The 26,591-nt window shown below is 41.3% G+C and overlaps 1 protein-coding gene across 1 annotated transcript in view; it reads right to left on the bottom strand.

Moving 5' to 3' along the window:
• Positions 1–26,591, bottom strand: part of agmo (alkylglycerol monooxygenase) — a 260,731-nt gene that overhangs the window by 187,471 nt on the left and 46,669 nt on the right. The window contains exon 3 of the mRNA XM_078428926.1: positions 14,553–14,704. Coding sequence (XP_078285052.1) covers positions 14,553–14,704 — 152 coding nt within the window. The remainder of the gene's footprint in view (positions 1–14,552; positions 14,705–26,591) is intronic.

Genomic DNA, 26,591 nt, shown 5'->3' with positions numbered 1-26,591 from the left:
TGCCTTCTTTTTGCCCTTTTGCTTTCCCTCTTCAGTATATTCATACTACTGCCTAAACGATGTATGCCTTCTTTTTTTCTGACCAGAACCTCAATATCTTGACAACCAGTTTAGTTTATTTTACCTTAGAGATACAGTGCGGAGTCTGCGTCGACCAGCAATCACCGTACACTAACATTACCCTACACACTAGAGACAATTTACAGTTCTTACCAAAGTCAATAAACCTACAAACCTGTACTTTTTTGGAGTGTGGGAGGAAACCAGAACACCCGGGGAAAACCCACTTGGTCATGGAGAAAACATACAAACTCCATACAGACAGCACTCGTAGTCAGGATCGAACCCAGGTCTCTGGCACTGTCAGGAAGCAACTCACCCACTGCGCCACTGTACCCTCTCTGGTAAGACCCTTGTCACCTCGTCCTAGACTGTGGAACAGCATCCCTCTCCCCATCAGAGCTGCCCCCTCCATCGACTCCTTTAAGTCCAGGCTCAAAACCTATTTCTACTCCCTAGCGTTTGAGGCCCTCTGAGGGGGCGCTGTGAACTGTTTATGTATGTGCTGTTATGTTTGTGTGCCATTGTATGTTCATTCTTAGTACCTGGACTGATGTACAGTACTTTGGTCAACGTGGGTTGTTTTTAAATGTGCTATACAAATAAAATTGACTTGACTTGACATTGACGAATAAAGCTTTCTTTGACACATTTGACAAATTCCACACGGTTCAGTCGCTTCACACAATCGATGACCCAGTCAATACTAGTGAAGTTAACATATTAATACCAGGCTATTATTCTTACAGCTATCTCCACTCGCCCCACATGTCTGTTCCTGTCGACTCTGTGGGGAGGCTACAACACAGCTCCATCAAAGTGATAATTCCCTTCTAGCTTCTAGGTTCTACCCATTTTGCATCATTGGGATAATCTTCTCTAACCACTGTTGTTATGTCTTCCTTCATCAAAAGGCAACCTGCTCTCCACTCTCACTTGTACCTCTGTCATACCTGTAGCATCTGCACTTTATTGATTCTTTTCACAATCAGAGCATGTTCCAGTAAAAAACCTTAATTTTCTACTGATATTACAATGTAATAGTAAGAGAGATGGACATTTTTGTGATGCATAAGTGTAAAAAAATAGTATGAATGGATGGGATAACTGCTGTTGCAACATGAATAATGTGCACCTTTCAGCTGATAACAGAACTAAGACTCTCAACTAAAACTATGATGGAATGGGCCAGTTCCCAGACGTGATTCACTGTGCAATTATTGTGAACCTTCAAACTTTCCAGAGCTTCCCAATTTCCATATGGGCAAAGCATGTTGAAATGTTAAATCTTTAACATACGGCCTGGAGAAAGATGATTACCACAGAACTCTGTGTTAAAAGTATGATTTATTTCAGCAAGTTAAGCAAAAATATGGAACACTAAATCAATTCCTATATCTGCATAATCTAACCTGTGTGTGCTTTATCACTGTGTATGTTTGGAGAATGCAGAGATTACAAATGACCTATCAAATGGAGAGTGAGACAGAGGTAAAGCTCTGGTCACTGTGGGCAGCCATTATGTAATAACATTTATGAAAGTATTCCAATAACAGTATTTCCTGGTGAAATCTGTTCCACAATTAACTTTTCTAAAAACTAACCAGAAGAAGTCTTCACATCAACACATGCATTAACCAAATGTCATTCTTCCCCAATAAATTCCAGCATTAGGACCATCTTCCTTTGCTGGAGCTGGGGCATTTGAGAAGGTTCCGCTTGGTAGGCTGCTCTGGAAGGTTAGATCACATGAAATGCAGGGAGAGCTAGCCGACTGAGTAGAGAATTGGCTTCATGGAAAGAAGCAGAGGGTGATGGTGCAAGGTTGTTTTTCGGACTGTGACCATTTGTGTGCTTCGGGGATCAGTGCTTGGCCCTTTGTTTTGTTGTGGTTTATATCATTGATTAGGATAGGAACATACACGGCATGATTAGCAAGTTTGCAGATGACATGAAAGTGGTTGCCATCAATGGTTCAACGGTTCGTTATTGTCATGTATGCACTACACGGTTAAATTGTTGCACCGTCACCATTTACAAAAGAAAAAGTCCCAAGTCCAAAGGGCTGGATGCACTGGAGCCCCCGATGCAGGTAACTCCAGCTAAGCCCTAAGGTGCTGCAGGGATTCTTAGGTCGCCCTCAACCGAATCGGCCCGCCAACTGACGTCACGCTCTTCGCCCGACTGCCTCTGTCACAGGGGACACCTCTTGCAGCCAACCTTGCAGGTGCTCCCGTATTTGGGACCAAGCTTCCCCCACAGGCAGCGTCCCGCCTGATCCTTCATGGCGGTGGTGAACAAGACCTGCCGCCTCGCATGGCCGTGCCCTTGAACTGGACGGATGCCGATGTTAGTCTAGGCTGCCTGAGATGTTATTAGTTACAATTAAATATCAGCTGTGTAAATTGGACCGAGACAAGCATACCAGGTAGTTAAAACTGACTTCAGGTTTCAGGGGACCTACCTCTTCAGGCCTTAAACAAATCTATAATGATTACTTTTATTTAAATCACCGTGTTTAGCCATACTGTAGCATTGGCCGATCTCCCATCAGAACTGAAAATCAATTTTGGAGTTTAAGTTGTCGATATCATTGGCTCAGTGTTAGCATGTCAGTTGCATCTAAAAATAAAATACAATATGCTGGAGTTACTCAGCAGGTCAGTCAGCATCCCTGGAGAACATGAATTACAAAATCGGGAAGAGTAAGCTAGACATGTATTTAACACAGGTTAGGGCACATCTTGAGCACTATATAAAATTACGGTTATCACATTACTAAATACAATTGCACTACAAAGTGTGCAGAGGAGATTTTTGAGGCCATTGCCATGACTTGAAAATTGTGGCAATGAGGAAAGATTAAAAGGGCTGTGGTAGTTTTCTTTGAAACTTTGTTGAAGTGTATAACATTATCAATCTGAAGACGGGTCTCAACCCAAAATGTTACCTATCCATATTCTAAAGGTATGCCATCTGACCTGTCGAGTTACTCCAGTCCTTTGTACCTTTTTTTGTACATTAGTTTCTGCAGTTCCTTATTTCAACATTATGAGGGGGTTAGATGGAACAAGTGGGAAAGATCTCAGCAGTGATGTCAAAGTCTACCGAGCACAAATTTAAACTAATTGGTGGAAGATCTAGAGGGATGACAAGGAAAACTGGTTTCATGCAGAAGGTACCGTGGTTTAGAAAGGATAATACAGGCACATATACTCATTGTATTAAAACGGTACTTGGAGATTGACAATCGTGATCCGTAGAGATATAGGCCTAAGGCTGGAAGTTGGGTCAGATTGGGTCATTCTTTTTTTAATTTGCAGAGGTGGTGGACTGAACGGCTCTCATGACTACTGTTAACACTCAATAATTCCAAGAAATGGTTAAAGGAGTAAATGGCTTGGTCTGAAGAAGTGCCCCGACCCCAAATGTCACCTGTCCAATCCTTCCCCAGATGCTGCCTGACATGCCGAGTTCTCCAGCACTTTGTGTTTTGCTCAAGATACCAGCATCTGCAATTTCTTGTTTCTCCATATGGCTCAGTCTAATTATTTTTTATGGCATTTTCAGATGGACATTTTATACATTAGAAATATAAAGTGAAAAACTGCAGGTGTAAATCTGAAATGAAAAGGTAAAATGTTGGAAATCCTCAGCAGGTCACGAAGCATTTGTGGAATTTCCTTATGTGCACAATGTTTCCAGTATTAAATTTTTTTATTAGAAATTTATTTTTTTGTGATTTATCCATTTTCAGTTTTTTAATAAAAGGTACTCCAGATTAAATAGATCAGGAATATTCTTCAATAAAAACAAAAATTACCACTCGTAACCCAACTAACACAGACTAGAACAACAAGAGAATTTATAACCCCCTGTGGAGACCAAAGAAACTGCAGATGCTGGAATCTTGAGAAGAAAACAAAGTGCCGGAAGAATTGAGTGGGCTAGGCAGTATCCATGGATGGAATGGACAGACAAAGCTTTGGATTGGCCCCATTGTAACAGAACGGGACATTATGGGAAGTAGAAGTGGATTTAAAATGGTTAACAACCAGGAGCTGCATCAGACCCAGCAAGACAGAGCGCAAATGTTCAGTGAAGCGAATGCCTAGTTTGCAATTGGTCCCCCCAATGTCCAGGTAGCCACATCGAGAGCACTGAATGCAGAAAACAAGGTTGGAGGGGAAACAAGTAAACCGCAGTCTAACCTGATAGGGTTGTTGGAGTCCCAGAATGGATGTGAGGGAGGAGGTGTGGGAATCGGAGTTGCATTTCCTGCACTTGAAGGGGAAAGTGCCGGGAAGGGAGAGGGGTGGGCAGGGAAGGATGGGTGAACCAAGAAGTCACACTGAAAATGGTCTCTATGGAAAGCAAAAAGGGATGAGGAGGATTAGTTGCGGTGTGTGGTGAATCGCATTGAATCTGGCAGAAATGTTGTAGAATTATGTGTTGGATGTAGGGGCTGGTGGTATGAAAGGTAAGGACCAGGGGAATTCTATTGCTGTTTCATCTGGGGATGGGAGGGTGGGGAGGGGTGCAAGACCATAATGACAGGAAATGGAGGAGACAAGGCTGAGGGCTTCATCCATAGCAGGTTTTTTTTTATTTACTATTTCACCAATACCACTTGCGGGGTGGAGTCTTGAAGGGTCATGCACTTTCCAACAAGCCCCAAATGAATATTCTGCAATGACTCATTAATGGCTACATAATACGGAAAATTCTATTATTTCTAACTTTTTTTTTCTGTTTCTACTGCCAGCTGTTATCTGATAAACTCATTATAACTACCTGCTACCACGCATCAAAAATCTAAAGAATTGGTGTATTTATTCCCAAAAGTGCAATAGGCTAGCCATATTCAAAGACTAGAGAGCATTGCTTTAAGGTGTAATGGACAAAGTTTAAAGGAGATGTACAGAAAAGCTTTTTTTTTAAACACAAACGGTGGTGGGTGCTTTGAACTTGCTGCCAGAAGTGGAGGTAGATACAACAGAGACGTTTAAAATGCTTTTAGATAGACACATGGTTATGCAGGGAATGGAGGGTTATGGATTATGTGCAGGCAGATGAGATTAGTTCAGTGTGGCATCATGTTCAGCACAGACATTGTGGACCGAAGGGCCAGTTCCTGTGCTGTGCTATGTTCTATGTTTTATTGATGTTTTATTACATACGTGTTTACAAGAATCCTGGCAATGAACACCTTTTCATCAACAGTAAATGATGTGCAGAGTGCATGTAATATTGGATGGGTCAAATATTATATAAGCTGTTATATTATCACAGAGACAAACAGATTGAACTCCAGCGCAAACCCACTAACTTGGCAATCGCAGTGTTATTTTAGTCTTAAAAGTAACTCTCGCGTGTATAGTAGAGACTCCGTTTCCTGGCGCCTTTATTCTTTTGCACATGCTTCAATCTGTGTGCATTCAGAATTTCAAACAAGAAAACAGAAGTTGTTGCAGATTTGCCAGGAGAACCGAGGCTGTGTAATCACTACAAGCATTCTTTCCTAACTAATAACTCCCATCAATTTTTAACCCAAAGCAACTGTTAAGATTTACAGAAGGGATGTCATTTTGTCCAAGGAAACAAAACATACAGAAATCTCCAAGCTGGGTGGAACTTGCCTTCATCCCTTGTTCAGCTCCATAGCTATACGTTTCAGCATAAATCAGCTTCTGACATCTGAAGCTGCAATCAAGTCAAACAGCTGTTAACTGCGAAATGATTTAATATTGTCCTTTGTTCAGCTTTCCCAATAGAAGCTTTCAAGATAACATTAATCTTTCGATCATTCACAATGACAGATCACTGGCATCGTTTTCCCCACACTTGTGGTACCTCTACCCTCAAAACCAGTGAAAGTCGTGCAACCAATTGCCCCAGACTATCGTGAAAAGATGGCTTTCCATCAGATTTCAGCACGTGCAATCGTGTGGAATAATTGGTTACGTTTTCCACCCAGCCACCGAGACTATATTGAATGGATGGCTTTCACAGTGAATTATATGCTTACGCAAATGTCAAGACAAATCAGAACCTTGGAAAACATTTATCCACATTTTCAGAACCTGTTCCCATATCACCATCTAATTGCACTAATGGCGCTAAGCCTAAAATAAGGCTCAATTTCGTTTTTTGCATACCAAGTAAAGAAGGATGCTGTATTTTAAGGCGAGCAAAGAAAAAATAATGTGCTATGTGCTAATATGTCCACCCAGAGGATAAAATTAACATGGCTAAATCCTCAAGAATATCACATTAAATGCCAAATGTACACCTGGATTTTAATCATCTTTCATTATTCCCATCAAGTCCCAAACATTCAGTTATTCCAACCAAAGCTTAATCCAGCCAATGCCCATCGTCCTGAAAAATAATATTTTTCATTGGCTAATATTTGTTATTACAGCTAATAATGTAAGAAAATAACTGCAGATGCTGGTACAAATCGAAGGTATTTATTCACAAAATGCTGGAGTAACTCAGCAGGTCAGGCAGCATCTCAGGAGAGAAGGAATGGGTGACGTTTCGGGTCGAGACCCTTCTTCAGACTGATCAGTCTGAAGAAGGGTCTCGACCCGAAACGTCACCTATTCCTTCTCTCCTGAGATGTTGCCTGACCTGCTATGTTACTCCAGCATTTTGTGAATAAATACAGCTAATAATAGTCAGTGTAGATTTACAGACAAAAGCATATAGAATATCATATGCTCATCGAAAAGTCAATTCAACCTCAATAAAGCATCAATTCATTCCAAGGTACAGCTTTCCTTTGAAGATCTTTCCCAAGAAGTGCTTGATGCTGATTTTTTTTAAGGTGACGAAGATTCAATGCGGAATCAAAAAAACTTACTTTCAAACATAATGGTCATGATATTCAAATGGTTGGGGGTGGGATACAGGTTAATGGCGGCCAGGTTATTAAGACCGCAAGCAGCCAAAGAATGCAGTAAGTTCACACATTTTGGTTCAGTTGAACACAATAGGAGACATATTCATCAGCAATCTTTATACATTTTGATGTTTCCACCAGGCAAACATTAATGCATCATGAGTGAGGAGTAGCAGCTGGTGGGAGTGAGATCGGGGGGTGGAGAATGGAAAGTTAACCACGAGAGGACAAATGTCAACAACTGTACCTGGTGGAGGGAATTAGGATGGGGAATAAAAGCAAGTGATCAGTGATAACAATGATAGCTGGCAGTAACAGAGAATGTGGGAAGAAAATCCATCAAAGTGGAAGCGGGTGTGGGGCAAGTGTGGGGGAGATGGAATAGTAAATGGACTGGCAAAGCCTGATTTGAATATGTCAATGAAGTACCCTTCCTCTCTGTGGATGTGTTTGCAAAAGTGGTGGGAGGATCGGCATTGTGACACATTGACTGAAAAAGATGACATGCACTGGCTTGTTGGAGACAAACTCCCCGTAGTCATGGCTTATCAGCAATGGTTAAAACCTCCTGTGAGTTAGCAAAATAGTTGATTCATGTCTCGACATTAATCTGAAGTTATTGAGTGGTGTAGGGGGTGGTCATACAAAAAGCAGGAGAAAAAAAAGTCCTTTGAAGACAAGGCCGAAGATCATGAAACAATGCAACTATCTCTCTCTTCTGCGCTACAATTGACTGTCAGTTGGGTTGTCTTCACTTCATTCAGAACACAACTGTCTGTCTGAAGAAGGGTCGCGACCCGAAATGTCACCCATTCCTTCTCTCCTTCTCCCGCTGAGTTACTCCAGCATTTTCTGTCTATCTTCGATTTAAACCAGCATCTGCAGTTCCTTCCTACACGGCTTTAATTGACATTTGGTTCTAGGTCTTACACACACAAGGTCAGATCAAATGACTGAACTGAAGCAAACTTAAACTGAATATAGTCAATAAATTAAGAGACACAACATGGAAACGGCCTTTGGCCTACCGAGTCCACGCCGACCATCAATCAAGCCTGCACCAACTAGTTCTATCCTACACACTAGGAACAATTTACAGAAGCCAATTAACTTCAAATCTGCATGTCTTCGGGATGTGGGAGGAAACCAGAGCACCCGGAGGAAACCCACGCAGTCACAGGGAGAATGTAAAAATCTCTGTGCAGACAGCACCCAAGATCAGGATTGAACCCAGGTCTCCGGAGCTGTAAGGCAGCAACACTACAGCTGCGCCACTGTGCCCCCTATGATGACATTTTAATTAACTGCAAGAGTATCTGAAAGAAGAATCCAAGGCAAGTCGCCTCAATTTGTTGTTGATCAGTAAAGGTGGATTCATGTGATACCCAAGACTCCTGACACAGGCTAATAGCACTCTACAATAACAATTCTACAGGGACTTGCCCAGCAGATGGCACGCCCAGTTTTGTGTGTAGAGCCTAGTTTCAGCAAATAGCAACACAGATTTAACAATTTCTTGCTATCATTTTATAAGCTCCACAGGGTAACCCCTCATGGGCATTTTCTTCCCTTTTATTTTGTTCTTTCTTAATCTACTATTCATCTGTGAATTTTTCAGTCAAACCATCTTTATCTGAACTGTTTTTCCTTTCCACAGATGGAAGAGAATAGTAGAATTTTTTGAATATTTTGTTGACAGGATCATTAGTTCTCTGGGACGTTCAAAATCTGATATGAACATATGATATCAAGGAACTAAACGTGCCTTCAGAAAGGGGAAGTTTGGAGACCACTTGCCATTTGATTGGTGGGATGGAGGTGGAGAGAGTTAACAGCTTTAAATTCCCAGATGTTAACCGCACAGATGATCTGTCCTAGGCCCAGCACATAGATGTAATCACGGAAGGTGCTTTAATGGTGAATATCAATGAATACTGTGGAAAAAAACGCTATAGATGTACTGTTGAAAATATCCTGCTTCCAGAGTGACCTGGTGTGACAATTCCAATGCACAGGAACAGAAGAAGCAGCAGAAAGTGGCAGACTCAGCCTGGTCCATCTCAGGCCCAACCCTACCCACCACTGAAAGCATCTACATGAGGGGCTGCCTCAAGAAGACGGCATCAATCATCAACGATCCCCACCGTACCCTTTTCCCGCTATTGCCACCGGGCAGAAGCCTGAAATCGCATACGGCCAGGGGCAGGAACTGGGACTTTTCCAGCAGTTATCAGGTTCTTGAACCAACTTGCACAATCCGAACCTATCTCAACAAAGGAACACTACCGACCCACTCTCACTACCATGGACGTGTTTTTTTTCTCTCATCTCAAATATTTTGCACTGATGTCTTGTTTTTTGAATAGTCTTTTTATATTATTTACTGTCTTGCACAATTTTTGTGTGCCATTTATGTATCATTTATGTATAATTTATGCTTGTTGTGTGTTTGTCTGAGTCTACATGCCCATGATGCTGCTGCAAGGAACATTTTCATTGTAAGTGTATGGCTCCATACTTGTGCATATGACAATAAGCACGACCACTTGACTTGGTATGCAGAAATAATTTATATCGTGGCACACAGTAAAGAGGTCATGGTTGTTGAGTAGTTTAGTGGGAATTGGATTAAGAGAGCAGCATGATGCACCTCTTGATTAATCAGTTCAGAAAGGGCACAGGGAAGTAGACAGAAATAGAAAGAGAAGAAACAGAAGAAATAGAAATAGAATAGGTGTGCCTCAGGGTTCGGCGATCGGCCCGTTACTGTTTGTCATCTACATATGATTTGGATGAGAACATACAGGGCAAGATTGGTAAGTTTGCTGATGATACAAAAGTGGGTGGTTTTGCAGCTGTTGAAGATGGTTGTGAAAGATTGCAGCAGGATCTGGATCGATTGGCTAGGTGGGCGGAGGAATGGTTGATGGAATTTAATACGGAGAAATGTGAGGTGTTGCATTTTGGGACATCTAACATGGGCAGGACTACACAGTGAATGATAGGCCTCTGGGTAGTGTTGTAGAGCAGAGGGATCTAGGAGTGCTGGTGCATGGTTCCTTGAAGGTCGAGTCACAGGTAGATAAGGTTTCAAAAAGGCTTTTGGCATATTGGCCTTCATCAGTCAGAGTAATGAGTATTGAAGTTGGGAGGTCATGTTGCAGATGTATAAGATGTTGGTGAGATCACATTTAAAGTATTGTGTTCAGTTCTGGGCACCATGTTCTCGGAAATATATTGTCAAGCTTGAAAGGGTTCAGAGAAGATTGGCGAGGATGTTGCCAGGACTAGTGGGTCTAAGCTATAGGCAGAGGTTGAGTAGGCTGGAACTCTATTCCTTGGAGCACACGAGGATGAGGGGTGATCTTATAGAGGTGTAAAAGATCATGAGAAGAATAGATTGGGTAGATGCACATAATCTCTTGCCCATAGTGGGGGAATTGAAGACCAAGGTGAAGGGGAAAAGATTTAGTAGGAATCTGAGGGGTAACTTCTTCACACAAAGGGTGGTGGGTGTATGGAACAAGCTGCCAGAGGAGGTAATTGAGGCTGGGACTATCCCAATGTTTAAGAAACAGTTAGACAGGTACATCGATAGGATAAGTTTGGAGGGATATGGACCAAACACAGGCAGGTGGGACGAGTGTAGCTGGGACGTGTGGGCGAGTTGGGCCAAAGGGCCTGTTTCCACATTGTATCACTCTATGACTCTAAACATGAATGAGAACAATGTACAGTTTGGTCGGTAGTTGAAAGTGGGAACAGGGAGGCTGATTGGATTCAATCTTAACAAAAGAGGGCGTGCAGCGTAGGTTTACTAGGTTAATTCCCGGAATGGCGGGACTTTCATATGTTGAAAGACTGGAGCGACTAGGTTTGTATACACTGGAATTTAGAAGGATGAGAGGAGATCTTATCGAAACGTATAAGATTATTAAGGGGTTGGACACATTAGAGGCAGGAAACATGTTCCCAATGTTGGGGGAGTCCAGAACAAGGGGCCACAGTTTAAGAATAAGGGGTAGGCCATTTAGAACGGAGATGAGGAAAAACATTTTCAGTCAGAGAGTTGTGAATCTGTGGAATTCTCTGCCTCAGAAGGCAGTGGAGGCCAATTCTCTGAATGCATTCAAGAGAGAGCTGGATAGAGCTCTTAAGGATAGCGGAGTCAGGGGGTATGGGGAGAAGGCAGGAACGGGGTACTGATTGAGAATGATCAGCCATGATCACATTGAATGGCGGTGCTGGCTCGAAGGGCCGAATGGCCTCCTCCTGCATCTATTGTCTATTGTCTAAATGCATTAATTCTTGTGTAGGAAGGAACTGCAGATGCTGATTTAAACCAAAGATAGACACAAAAAGCTGGAGTAACTCAGTGGGTCAGACAGCATCTCTGGGGAAAAGGAAAGGTGATGTTTCAACCCAAAGCGTCACCTATTCCTTTTCTCCAGAGATACTGCAAGACCCACTGAGTGACTCCACCTTTTAGTGTCTATCTTCTGCATGAATTCTTGCCATGTTTTCAATGTTGACAAGTGCATTTGGCTACTAAACTCCTCTGTGTATACATTTTGCATAATCGGATCACATTTATTTGTTCCATGCAATGTCCCTCAACCGACTTTGCAGAAGCAACACTAACTACTGCACACTCTATCTTTATTCCTATCGAAAGGGCATGGATGGAATGTTCTCCTGCAGCTGCTAATTAAGATAAGGATCAATAAGAGACAAGATCACATCCTCGTGCATACCTACCACCATTAATTTTCTTTGTATGACATTTTAGGAGATTAGGTGTCAGGTTTTACAGGACAATACATTGAAGTAAGGAACATGCTCACAATTCCCAAAAGACTAATAAAAATACAGAAATCCAATGTAGCAAAATTAAATTTCACATATTTGGTCATCTTGAACAACTCTTGCTGCTCAATCATTAATTGAGGTTATTTTCATTTAATTGAACCAGTTCGGAATGCTGCGCCATTTTTAGTTTTTGAAACTGCTGGTCGGTCAAAATGATGAAGCAGCTGCTGCCTCATAGCTTCAGGGCCCCTAACCTTGGTTGTGTCTGTCTGGTGTTTATACATTTTTCCATGACCAAGAGGGTTTCTGCTCTAGTTCCATCCTAAAGATGCGCTGTTACGTTCATTGGCCACTGTAAGTTACCCGTTAGTGTTGGTAAATAGTAAAGGAATCAATATGAAGTTGATGGGGATGTCAAAGAGTCATAAAGCACAGAATCAAGCCCTTCAGCTCTACTCATCCATGCTGACCAAGATGCCCCATTGAAGCTAGTCCCATTTGCCTGCATTTGGCCGACATCCCTCTAACCATTTCCTTTCCATGTACCTATCCAAATGTCTTTTAAATGTTGTTACAGCCGTAACAGTGGGAAAGACAGGTAGAGCTGAAAACAATCGGGAAGAAGCATTTACTTAATCTAGAGATATATGTGCTTTCATGCTGTTGTATCTTCTGCCTGATGCGAAAGGGGAAAAGAAGGAAATACTGAGGTTTAAATGGCCCTTGATTATGGTGTCTACTTTTCCAAGGCACTGTGAAGCATAGACGACCATTGTCAGTTCTCAGACAGTTTAATATATTATTCTGTCATCCAGAACTTCTGATGTCTCCAAGATCAGCCAGCCTGGTGTTTGGTTATCGATCAGTCCATGGGGCACATTGTTTGTTAGTGCTGAGACTGTTAGTTTGACTTAAATGCTTGACTAAGAATACAGGCATATGTTCAATGATCAATGCTGAATAAATATTGAATAAATAGAGGTTCACAAATATAAAATATTTTGAATGCATTTTACAATAGTTATTTACATTATAAAAGGTGCAGTGCGTAATTCATAGGAACTTTGAACGTATAAATATTAGAACATAGAACACTACAGCACAGGAACAGACCATTCAGCCCACAATATCTGTGCTGAATATAATGTAAAGTTAAACTAATCTCCTCTGCTTATATTTGATCCATATCCCTTCATTCTCTACATATCCACGTACCTATCTAAAAGCTCATTAAAAGCCACAATTGTACCTGCTTCCTACACTATCCCAGGCAACCAGTTCCAGGGACTCACAATTTTCTCTGTAAAAATAATGCCCTGCTCGTTTCCTTTAAACTTTGCCCCTCTCACCTTTAGACTTTGATATTTCCACCTTGGGGAAAAAGGTGCTGACCGTCCCTAATCTATGCCGCTCATAATTTGATACTTTTAAAAATAATCCATTTGATGCAGGGTTTCCAATTAATTAATTTCAACCAAACTTAAAGCAAGAGCACTTCAGAGATGGATTGATTTAGATTTTTAAACCTTAAGGGAATCAATCAGCATGAGTCAATGGAAAGAAAGTGGTGGTTAGGTCAACTGTGCTCTTACGGAATGGCAGATTAGGCACAGCGTGCCTCAATGCTACAAATACTGCTTCAAATTATTATAATACCACTGTACATAAAGATAATAAAATGAGGCTTGAGAGTAACTTGCTGTCCTCTGAGCTCTCATAGGATGAGGCATTGAGTATAAGAGTCTGATACAGTTTTATAGGATTTTGGTCAGGCCACCGTTGGAATATTGGGTGCAGTTCTGTTCGCCGCATTGCAGGAAGTAAGCTATGGCTTTAGAAATGGTGCAGAGGAGGTTTAACGGAATGATGTCTGGATTAGGGGATATTAGCTACTGGGAGCAATTGGACAGGCTTGGGTTGTTTTCTCTGGAACACCGGAGGTTGCAGTGAGACCCAATAGAAGTATACAAAATTATGAGAGGCTTAGATAGGATGGACAATCAAAACCTTTTTCCCAGGATGGAAAAATCAAATACCAGAGGATATAGCTGTAAAGTGTGAGTGACAAGGTTTAAAGAAGAAGTGTAAGGCCATTTTCTTTTTACACAGAGGGTGGTGAACGCACTGCCAGGGGTGGAGATTGAGGCAGATATGGTAGTGGCATTTAAGAGACATTTGGATAGGCATATGGATATGCAGGTAATGGAGGGATATGGATTATGTGCAGAGCACATCTTTGTTTAGTTTAATGCATGTCGTTGTTGTCACAATGCTGCCTTGGAAATCGATATGATGCTGTTGTTATAATTCAATCTTCTTCCCAAACCATCTATTCACTCTCAACACTTAATTCAAGGCAATCTAACATAACGGCATATCAATGACGCAAAAGTGTTAGTCTTGGCACTAGCCAATTTTCATAAACAAACTTACATTTCCCAGTGGTCAAATATCAACCAATGGATTAATGGATTTCTACTCAAACACACGACAAAATGTTTCTCTACCAGTGACAAATGCACAGGAGACATCTATCAGACAAAAAAATCTGGAAAAGCATTGCAGCAAAAGAAAAGTAGACTGAATGGCCCATTCTAATTTGTTACATAACCTAAAGAAATCCATCAAACTATGAAATTACTGTTGTTAAAGTTTTATGGATGAAATGCCAGCTAAATAAAAAAACTATAATGTAGATGATATTAAGTGCTAAATGTTAAACAATGTTTAATAACATCATCATAACACATCAGTATATATTGATTAAGTGTCCTACCGTGTGACATTCGATGAAGCCAGTAATATGCAAAGTCGACTCCTAAAAATGCAATCCACCAAGTCGAAGATGAATCCCAAGGAAGCACGTACACTTTAAAGTTCTCCCAGATGTAGATATAACTAGTCAGTTCAATGCCTCTCCCTAGCAATCTAAAGAAAATGAAAATATATAAATTTAGTAGGTGTTAAATTTTTCTCAAGCAAATTCATGCAGGGTAAAAACAAACACATTAAATCTGAAAACACCATAAATACTCAGCTTCTCTGGTGAGAGAAATGCAACATGGAAATTCAGCGATCATCTGAGGAAACCATACAAAAATAAATACCTTCCACAAATGTTAAGGTAAGTCCACCTCCATAAATGTCATAATGGAGACACAACAAACTGCAGATACTGAAATGAGCAAGACACAAGTGCTAAAGTAAATCAATGGGTCAGGCAACATTCTGGAGGACATTGGGTTGCACAGTGGTAGAGTTAGAGGTCTTACACCCAATACAGCAAAGACAGAGGTGATGAAGATCCACTCGAAAACCAGCAACCCTATCCTCATGCACAGCACTGCCCTGGAGGAGGTAGAAACATTCACATACCTAGGCAGTGTTGTGGACAACATCGGAGGGGCAGATGCAGACATAAAAAAACAGAATTAATAAGGCTAGGGTGGTGTTTAACATGCTCAGGAAGATCTGGAGCTCAAAATACATCTCAATCAACACCAAAATACGCATCTTTAATTGAAAGGTGAAGCAGGTAATGCTCTATGGATCAGAGACATGGAGAACAAAACACACAACAAACAGGCTGCAAACATTCATCAACATCTGCCCCAGGAGAATACTAAACATCTGGAGGAGAGACAGAGTAAGCAATGTGGACCTGTGGAACAACCCAGGATCCCATTGACTTACAAATTCGAAAGGGAAAATGGAGTTGGATTGGACACACCCTCAGAAAACCTGCCACAAATATCACCCGGCAAGCCTTGAAATCGAACCCCCAAGGAAAAAGGAAAAGAGGTCGCCCCAGGAACAGCTGGAGAAGAGGTGTCCAGGCAGAAATGTCTGAGAGTGGGCTCAACTGGGGAGATCTTGAAAGAATCGCCAACAACCGAGTGAGGTGAAGGACATTTATCAATGGCCTATGCACCCTAGAGGAGCCAAGGGCTTAAGAAGAAGAAGAAGGAGGAAAACAAACCCATTAAATCTGAAAACACCAGAAATACTCAGCTTCTCTGGTGAGAGAATTGCAACATGGAAATTCAGAGATCATCTGAGGAAACAATACAAAAATAAATACCTTCTACAAATGTTAATGTAAGTCCACCTCCATAAATGTCATAATGGAGACACAACAAACTGTAGATACTGAAATGAGCAAGACACAAGTGCTAAAGTAACTCAATGGGTCAGGCAACATTCTGGAGGACATTGGGTGGCACAGTGGTAGAGTTGCTGCCTTACAGTGCCAGAGGCTCTGTTTCCATCCTGACTATGGGTGCTGTCTGCCAGGAGTTTGTATGTTCTCCCTGTGGCCGCGTGGGTTTTCCCCTGGTGCTCTGGTTTCCTACCACACTCCAAAGAAGTACAGGTTTGTAGGTTAATAGGCTTCAGAAAAATTGTAAATTTTCCCTCATGTAGGTTAGTGCTAGGGGACAGGGTGATGGCTGGTCGGCGCGGACTCGATGGGCCGAAGGGCCTATTTCCGTGCTGTATCTCTAAAGTCCAAAGTAAAGTCTAAAGACATGGATAGATGATGTTTCCTTCTTCGTCCATAAGTGTTATGATTTCTCAATGTGTTCGTGAGAGTACAGAGGTATAAGAAATTTATTTGAATACTACAAAAAATAGGATAAAAGCATACTTCATTTAAAATATAAAATGTTAAAATGTTAAATACCTCTATTTGTGGTTGTCCATATAAACAAAAAACTTATCATGTTTAATGTTCAACCCTTCTGAAGAGATCGAAATTGCAACTCTCTATTCTGCCGTCTTAAAACAGAGCTTGGTGATCCAACAAGTGTTTGATACTTCAGGAAACAACGAGTGTTTTTCTGAAATGTGAAGCAATCTGACAGGCAGGCCGGAAAAGAATAAATTCCTTTTATTAAATAAAAAATAAAATATTTACTACATCAAATCATATTTCTGTTCCAGTTCGAGTTCGACATGTTAAAAACCTGGCCTTCTCCAAACACTCCATGAAATTCCATCAAAGAAATAGAAGTTGCCTTCCTGCTCTATGACAGAGTTAGTTCCAGGAGCTACATTTAATTTTCTTTTTGGCAATTTAATTGACATTCTTTTGTGACAGGAAGGGAATTACAAAAATTAGAATGACTGTTTTATCCGACAATAGGTTGACAACTCGGTTCAAATGTTCATGGAGTTTTATGGAGAATTCTGCAAGCATTTCCAATATTATTATTTCAAATTTCTTGGATTCATTTCTGGTCCATCTGAAAATTTATGTGAATTCTTTTGCATGCAGAGCTTTTCTTCTCTTACTTGTTTGAAACCCATCTTGTTTAGATATCCAGGACGTCAAGAGATATAAGGTGAATGAGGAACTGAGATATAATGTGAATCATGATCTTATTGAAGTGCAAAGCAGGTATCAGGACTAAATTTATTCCAGCTTCTATTTCTTATATCCATGGATTCTTTTCTTCAGAAGCAAAATTTAACAACAATCCTATTATCAATCTTACCCCTTTATTTATCCATCTTTCCACCGTAATCTGTATTTTAAAACTTGACAAGCTCATAATTTCCACAATTCTACTAAAAAAGTTTGAACTTAAATATGAATCCTCTTTCTCTTTGTCTGCACGGAGTGCCCACTGTGTTGAGTATTTCCAGCTTTCTCCTTTGTGTTTCAAATGGTTTTACTACTCGTTTTACCAGTTGTTGTTTTATTACTGGTTTTAATTTATGCAATGTGACATTTTGTTTCAGCTTGGTGTAAAATAAATAATTCAACATTGAGCCTTTTAAATAATGGAACTCAAAAATTCATTTCTCTCTATAACTGTGCAGTGAGTCTCGGTGTGAGATACGTAGACCGGCACTGTGCACAATATCTCACTTCAGGTAGCCCCGGCATTCCCTCTCTTTCTCTTCCCTCCCCACCCAAGTCACACCAGCTTCTCGTTTTCACCCAACAAACAGCTAAAACAGCCTGTTTATCATCGTTACTTTTTTGCATATCTTTTATAGATTGTTCTTTATCTCATTACATCATCATCTTTATCTCTCGTTTCCCTTATGAACAGTCTGAAGAAGGGTTTTGACTCGAAACGTCACCCATTCCTTCACGCCAGAGATGCTTGCCTGTCCCGCTGTCCAGCTTTTTGTGTCTGTCTTCAGTAAATCCTGCTATGGGAACCGGAGACCTGGGTTTGATCCTGACCTTAGATGCTGTCTGTGTTGAGTTGGCACGTGGGTTTCCTCTGGGTGCTCCAAAATCCTTGCACATCACAAAGATGTGTGGTTTGTAAGTTAATCGGCCCCTATAAATTTCCCTAGGATGTAGGGATTGGATGAGAAAGTGGGATAACCTAGAACTAGTGTGAATAGGTGATCAATGGTCAGCATGGCCTCAGTGGGCCAATGTGCCTGTTTTTATACTCTATCAAAAAAAAATTAATTCAATTTTCCCAAATGATTCAAAACTGTTGAGGGAATCCTTTTTCAACCAAAACATTTCATTAACAAAGTCTTACCAGTTTCCATGGCAGGACAAGAGTTAATTCTTTGTAAATTTTAGAAACCAATCACTTTAAGTTGTTCTGGTGTCTGGATAAATGTTTCACTAAAACAATAAGATTTCTAGAATAAACACTTACTACTTCTGGCTGAATTTAGGCATGTTCTGGGTAGTTTTTCATTGAAAAAAGTCGAGCTTTTTAGTCATAGATGAATGAATGTATTCATCCCTCTACTAATCATATATCGAAATGCACTTTATTAAACCCCGACCCTCTCTGGTAAAATAACTCTGTCATCATATTTTTCTTTAGTAAACGTGTCCTAAATCAGAAGGCGCAATTTTACCAAACCTGTTTACATCAGAACGTTAGCTGAAAATCTTGTTTCCGTGACTGGATTGCTGCAAGTTTTATTTAAGAGTGCAATAACTCTCCTTGATGTTCAGTTGAAAAAAGAAGTACTTAATTCATTGATTTAATGCCTAGTCCAAAAAAGGTTGGGAAAAAAACCTGAAAATGATAACAGTGTTCCACAATTGAGACCAGGAGGCCAGGGAAATAATTTAATTCTACAATTCTCTCATGTTTATTTTATGTGTTTCATATTTCCTCATAACACAAGAGGACCTTTTGCCCAGCAAATATGCCAGTTCTGAATGCTCCCATCAGTCCCATTCCTGCACTTCTCTTCAACCTATTCTCTATTACATGTCCATCAAACCCACCATGATTATCCTGCTACTTACCTCCAGCAGAGGCAATTTACAATTACCAGCCAACCAGCATGACTATGGGATACGGGTGAAAACTGGGGAACCGAGGGGAAGACCATGCAGTCACAGGGAGAACCTGGAAATTACACAGAAAATATAGAGTCGAACCTAATTCACTGGAGTTCTACAGAAGTAACATTAACTACTCTGCCACCATGCCACTCCTCATCTCCGAATCACTGATATGGATGTATAGCCTCCCAACACCAAGCATCTGTCCTCAGACTTGAAAGGTACAATTTAAATGGGGTAGTTTTAATAGAGCAAGGGATAATTGCAGATTACAGAGGATAATTATAGATTCAATTGATGGGAGTATATCCTTTCACGCAGGCCTTCAGTTTTAACACTTTATCTGCAAAGCACCTTTGTGAGCCTGGTGCGCAGTCAACATTGGGCCTTGGTTGCATCTTATCTGCAGCAGCAGCTGCATTTTACATTGCCCTCATAGCTTGGTTTTATTAAGATTGTTAAACATCCTAAAAGAAAACACTTAAAATTACCAATGACAGCTCCAAAGTGGCTTTGAAAACTTATAAATTACAATCACAGTTCTAAAGCTGGAATTGCTTGGTTACACTAACACATACAAGTAATTCAAGCAGGATAAGTAATACGATGTTGTAGAGAAAGAAGCAAGTATGTCTCATTTGCATTTTAAAGGAGAGTAATGATGGCCCACAATGCAGTGGCCAGATGTACGAATGTACAAGAAACGCAGCAAAACTTGTGGTATATTAAAAACTTGAGGATAAATGTTAAGAATAGTGCACCTTTTTCATAGCATGATGTCGAAGATCTGAACACAATCTTCGGGGAGGAAAATAATCAGAGTACAAAAGCACACTGGGCTATAATATTTAACATAAAAGAAATTGCAAGGAAAGGTGTTGACAGAATGCAGACATCTGAATTGGATTTCATCACTGCAAGGATTTTCTAAACTGTGTACCAGCTGGTCAGGAATTATCGTAAACATTTAGACCACCTGTGTGAGCTGCAGTGCAGGAAATTTGTGAACTAACAATGAGAATTTCACGACTGCATCCTGCTGCAACGGAATTTAATGACCACATCATGAAGAAGGCGCAGAAGAAATCCTGCAACTAGATTGAAACAATTCAAAGTAAAATACAATTTTGTCTGTGGAACTTGGGCGGCATCACAACAGAGCTGCTACCATACAGCACCAGATATCCGGGTTCGGTCCTGTAAGCAATTTATATGTTCTCCCCGTGACCATGTGAGTTTTCTCCCAAACTGCCCAGGTTTATAAGTTAGTTGGCTTTGTTAAACATTGTCCCTAGTGTGTAGGATCGTGCTGGTTATGGGGGTCGTGCAGACTCAGTGGGCCGAAGAGCCTGTTTCAGCGCTGTATCTCTAAACTCTAAACTAAACAAAATGACCCAAATGGAATGCTGATAAAAAGGAATCATTGTCATTTAATTTTGTTTGCTCTCTTGCAACACAGCAAACGTAAACTATTGAAGAAGCTTTCTTGTGTAAAGTAAGAAGTAAGGTAAGAAAATAACTGCAGATGCTGGTACAAATCGAAGGTATTTATTCACAAAATGCTGGAGTAACTCAGCAGGTCAGGCAGCATCTCAGGAGAGAAGGAATGGGCGACGTTTCGGGTCGAGACCCGTCTTCAGTCTGAAGAAGGGTCTCGACCCGAAACGTCGCTCATTCCTTCTCTCCTGAGATGCTGCCTGACCTGCTGAGTTACTCCAGCATTTTGTGAATAAATACCTTTCTTGTGTAAAGAATCATAGGTATCATAGCAAAAATGTGAATCTGGGTTCACAATTCATTCCTTTTCTCCCCATGTCTTACAGTCACTCACCTTCTTTTCATATCTAGCCTTTGTGTACCCATGTGCATACCATCGCCCCCCCCCCCCCTTTTCACTTGTATCCACCTATCATTTGCCAGGCTTTGTCCTGTCCCCAACTCTTTTCCAGGTTTCTCCCCTCTACTACAATCAGTTTGAAAGAACTGTTTTGGTGAGGAAGGCACTTCATTCCACCAGGCTACCAGGTTGGGAGTCTACTTTAAAAGTAATCGCTGATGGCCAGAAACATCACCTGTCCATATCTTCCAGAAATGCTGCCTGACCCACTGAGTTACTCTAGCACTTGGTGTTATTTACCATACACTAGCATCTGCAGTTTGTAGTATTATGGTTTGATGATGCTCCCACTACACCAATGGTAGGTATAATCAATGCACAGCATCTTCAACACAAACCTCAGTACCCAAAGTCTGGCTGGACCCGACAAAACTAGATGTGTTTGATTTGGGTCAGGTGAACTTCTTATGCTGATAGAATAATTTGGTTCAGCCAGGCTGTGACACGATATGCCATGCTAAACCAGATCAGTGACCACAATTTTCTTCTTACCACGAGAAGCCTTTGTTGTTGATCAAAAACAATGTGCATGCATTGTCATGTCTTTTATTCAGCTACTCTGCAAATGCCTCTACTGAAAGTTCTTCAACTTTAAAGTTGTTCTCCCCACTGATGCTGCCTGACCTGCTGAGCATTTCCAGCCTTTTCCACTTTTATTATGAGAACTTGGGGAAGGTTCGGGGGTCAGATTTTAAGTTAAATATATATAGCTCTTTATCCTGAGATATAATAAGCCATGAGATAATTACACCAAATATCCTATGGCCATATCCTAGCTCTGCAACTGCAGGAATCAGATTGGTAAAATAATAAGCATCACAGTTTACACTCAACTCGAAAAAGCATGAAGTGATTCATTATGCATAAGACGAGAGGACAGGTAATCTCAAGGGCCTGTCCCACTTAGGCATTTTTAAGACGACCGCCGGTGACTAGGCTGTCGCCGAATGTTCGCCGGGGTGTCGCGGGCATGATCGTGAGGAGTCTTCAAAGAATCGTAGTGGATCTCGGCGCGTCGCTGATAAATTTTCCAGATAGAAATTTCTCAGCGATAGCTGGCTTGTCATCAGGTATCGTAGCTTGTTGCGGGCGCTGTCGCATGCCGTCCCCAGGTTTGCTAGGTTGTCGCAGATGCATTTAGAAGCACGTAATATTAAATTAAGTAAAGCCATTTGAAGATACCATAAAATACTTGTGTTTAACCAATTTATTTACCGTCAGGACATTTGACAGGTAGATTGGAGGCGACAGTTTGGCAATAGACAATAGACAATAGACAATAGGTGCAGTAGTAGGCCATTCGGCCCTTCGAGCCAGCACCGCCATTCAATGTGATCATGGCTGATCATTCTCAATCAGTACCCCGTTCCTGCCTTCTCCCCACACCCCCTGACTCCACTATCCTTAAGAGCTCTATCCAGCTCTCTCTTGAATGCATTCAGAGAATTGGCCTCCACTGAGAATTCCACAGATTCACAACTCTCTGACTGAAAAAGTTTTTCCTCATCTCCGTTCTAAATGGCGGTCAGGTAAGCGTGGCAATTTCGCGATGTTTATGGCCATCAGCAATTACTTTTAAAGTAGGCTCCCAACCCGGTAGCCTCGTGGAATGAAGTGCCTTCCTCACCAAATGTTACATGGCCAACTATTCGGCGCTGTGCTGAGTCCAGCCCCATGTGGGTTTTTTGTTGTTGTAATGTTTAAATCACATCGCTGACCGTTCACCTCTCCCTATGTCCGTGTGTTTCATTATTCTACGTCTCCAGTGATGAAACCAGATCTGCATCTCCCGTACATTTTCATAGAATGCCCACATTCCGCACACAAATCCATTTAACCACGTTTAAAATTAAATTTCTTAATACTGCTATTAGTAAACTGGAAGTCAATCCAGTTTATGCCTTGTTACCGTGAAGCTTGGTTTTCAAGTAACCCGGGGAAGATGTTATATTTCAAAACTCTCAAGTAATTACCGACTTGTCAGGGATTTCAGCGAAAATTAGGACGCCGGAGAAGCATTGATAAGCGTGGGAATTTCGCGATGATTCCGAAGACGGTGTAATCTCTTAGCCAGGTGCTAGTTTCGCCAGGTGCTAGTTTCACAAAAAAAGTAACTTGTATCCACCTGACTCGACATTGTCGTAGGGTAAAATTAAAAAAAATTGCGATCTGCTCCGACTTTGACAGTCGCCGGCAGTCGCCTAAAAAATCGCCTACGTGGGACAGGCCCTTCAATTTAACTCAGAATCCTACAGAGGTGCAACAATAGATTGATGTACTCAAATATATGTATATTACAAGGAAAATTGATGTGACTTTTAGAAATTCAGTATTGGGTCAGGTACCAGATTCCAATTAGCAGAGTACAAACATAAGTGCTCAACTATTTTTTTAAATACTGCTTTGGGCCCAGCTGGAGGACTGTGTTCAAAATCTAATACCATGCTTTGGAAAGGTTGACAACGTGCTAAAAAAACAGGGCACAGAGAGATTAACCCGAATGGTACTAGGGATGAAAGATTTCTGTTTTGTGGGCAATCTGGGTCTAAGGGCTTGTCTTTTAAAAGGACTTTTAAAAATCAGGGAAAGTTAAAGGGATTCTTAATAATGAAAGGTTTTAATAATAATAATAATAATAATAATATTCATTTATTGTCGTTGCAACGAGTACAACGAAATTAAAAAATAGCAATCCTGACGGTGCGTAAAAACATATATACATATATTGGGGTAGATAAAGAAAAAAAAATTCCAATGACGGAAATGTGAGCCCCAGAACACACAAACCTTGAACGTAGGCAATGAACCAGTGGTGAAGCAAGTGAGGGAAAAAAAACACAACAAATTGTAGAGGCTCGAAGTCCATGATTGTGAAATTAGTGTGAAGTAAAACCAGAAACAGTCACTGGAAGAAAAACAGCCACAGTTTTTCTCTTGCATGAAATATATAAATTTGCATGGTGATCCTCATTTCACATCTTGGTGTTTATCATGGACTGAATCCACAAATAAATCTTGGACACTATAAGGCTGATCTTGAAATTAGTGCAATTAAGCCAATTTTATAATATCTTCCATCTAGATAGTGGCCCCATAGCAGTGGCCCCAAAGCAGAATCGTCCATGTCGCGGGGCTGGAACCTGGAAGTCTCCTGAGCTAATTCTGCTACCACCATCATCTACTGTACTAGCGAGGCTCCCACTGATTGTCGCCAGAAGCTTCCGCCCTTTTCAGGACAAACGATGACAGTGATGTAACAATTGAAACATGGATGATGGACACGAAAGAAGAAGTTCTAGATAGTGACAAATCCACTCTTTTTCCTTCAGTTACAGCGTCACGATACGTAATCTGATTTTCAAACTGAATTGATGTTTGATTCATAGGTGTAATGTCATTGGGGTTGTTACGTTTGTGCGTACTTAAACCGATGGAGGCAGAAGTTCAAATCACAAAAATGTAATTCAATTTATGAGGACGTTGCCAGAACTTGAGGGCTTGAGCTATAAGGAGAGATTGGGCAAGCCCGGACTTTATTCAGGCCAAGGGGTGACCTTATAAAAGTGTCTAAAATCATGAGTGGAACAATGTGCATGCACAGATCAAGAGAGAGCTGGATAGAGCTCTTAAGGATAGCGGAGTCAGGGGGTATGGGGAGAAGGCAGGAACGGGGTACTGATTGAGAATGATCAGCCATGATCACATTGAATGGCGGTGCTGGCTCGAAGGGCCAAATGGCCTCCTCCTGCACCTATTGTCTATTGTCTATCGTTTTACCCAGGATGGGGGAATCAAGAACCAAAGGACATAGGTTTAAGGTGAGAGGAGAAAGTTTAATAGGAATCTGAGGGGTACATCTTTCACCCAGAAGGTGGTGAGTCTTTGGAATTAGCTGCTGGAGGAGGTTGTTAGCAGGTATAACAACAACATTTAAAAGACACATGGATGGGAAAGGTTTAGAGTAATAGGGACAAAATGCAGGCATATGGGACTAGCTTAGATCGGCAATCTTGGTCGGCGTGGATGAGTTGGGCCAAAGGGCCTGTTTCCATGTTGTATGACTATATGGCTCGAATTAAATAAAGCTTGAATTGAGAGGGCAGCATGAGTAAGAGGCGACAGTAAATCGCAGAACGATGACAGAATGGAAGGAGCCTATTGGTTATAGAAATCATAATGGCTCTGTGCAAGTGCAATCTGTGTCATCTACTCCCTGCTCTCTCCCCATACCCTTGCACTGTATTTCAAAGACATTTTATAATTTCAAAGACATTTTATAACATTAAAGAAACCCTACCTTGTTCATTAATGCCAGTCAGCGAGTGAAAACCACTGACCTTACACAGGCTGCCAATATGCAGTTCTAGCCCAAACAACTTAAATGTCTAGCTGAAAGATGCATCACCAAGCGGCTTGCTTTATGCATTGAACACAAAATCATATCTACCTGGCAATAGCATGCATCAGCAGGGTGCCAGTTGAAAAACTGTGCCATCTGCTTCTAAGAGATAAAGCACAGAAAGTGACAGTAAAACTCATCGTTGGTGCCATGTTCTCCCTCACTGTGGGATACCAGGGGAATACCAGAGTACCAGCTAACCTGCTGCTGCACGGGTCTCAAATGGATGACTAATGTTCATATCAGCATGGCCAATACTTTCAATTCCTTTCCCAATGAAACACAAAAGAATGGGCGGCATGGTGGCGCAGCGGTAGAATTGCTGCCTTACAGCGAATGCAGCGCCGGAGACTCAGGTTCGATCCTGACTACGGGCGCTGTCTGTACGGAGTTTGTACGTTCTCCCCGTGACCTGCGTGGGTTTTCTCCGAGATCTTCAGTTCCCTCCCACACTCCAAAGACCTACAGGTATGTAGGTTAATTGACTGGGTCAATGTAAAAATTGTCCCTAGTATGTGTAGGATAGTGTTAATGTGCGGGGATCGGTGGGCGGCACGGACTCGGTGGGCCGAAGGGCCTGTTTCCGCGCTGTATCTCTAAATCTAAAAATCTAAACCATGCAGTTTAATCGTCACCGATGAGATTGTTAACAGCAGATGGAATATAGAGGTGGCAGATGGAATATAGTGTAGCAAAGTGTGGAGTCATCCATTTTGGTAGTAGGAATAAAGGTGTAGACTATTTTCTAAATGGGGAGAGAATCCAGAAATTGGAGGTGCAAGGGGACTTGGGAGTGCTGGTGCAGGATTCCCCAAAAATTAATCTGCAAGTCAAATTGGTAGTAAAGAAAGCAAACTCAATGCTAGCATTTATTTCAAGAGGGCTTGTATACAAAAACAGGGATGTAATGCTGAGGCTCTATAAGGCGCTGGTGAGGCCGTATTTGGAATATTGTGAGCAATTTTGAGCTGAGGAAGGATCTGCTGGCTCTGGAGAGGGTCCAGAGGAGGTTTACAAGAATGTTCCCAGGAATGAGTAGGTTAACCTATGATGAGAGTTTGTCGGCACTGGGACAATACACACTGGAGTTTAGAAGAATGAGGGGGGGCCCCAATTGAAATATACAGAATAGTGAACGGCTTGGATAGAGTGGATGTGGAGAGAATGTTTCCACTAGTGGGAAAGTCTAGGACTAGATGTCATAGCCTCAGAATTAAAGGAAGATTCTTTTAGGATGGAG

Source organism: Rhinoraja longicauda, chromosome 2, assembly GCF_053455715.1.
Source record: "Rhinoraja longicauda isolate Sanriku21f chromosome 2, sRhiLon1.1, whole genome shotgun sequence".
NCBI lineage: Eukaryota > Metazoa > Chordata > Chondrichthyes > Rajiformes > Arhynchobatidae > Rhinoraja > Rhinoraja longicauda.
Note: the sequence above shows the minus strand (reverse complement) of the source record. Positions and strands in the feature narration are given on the sequence as shown.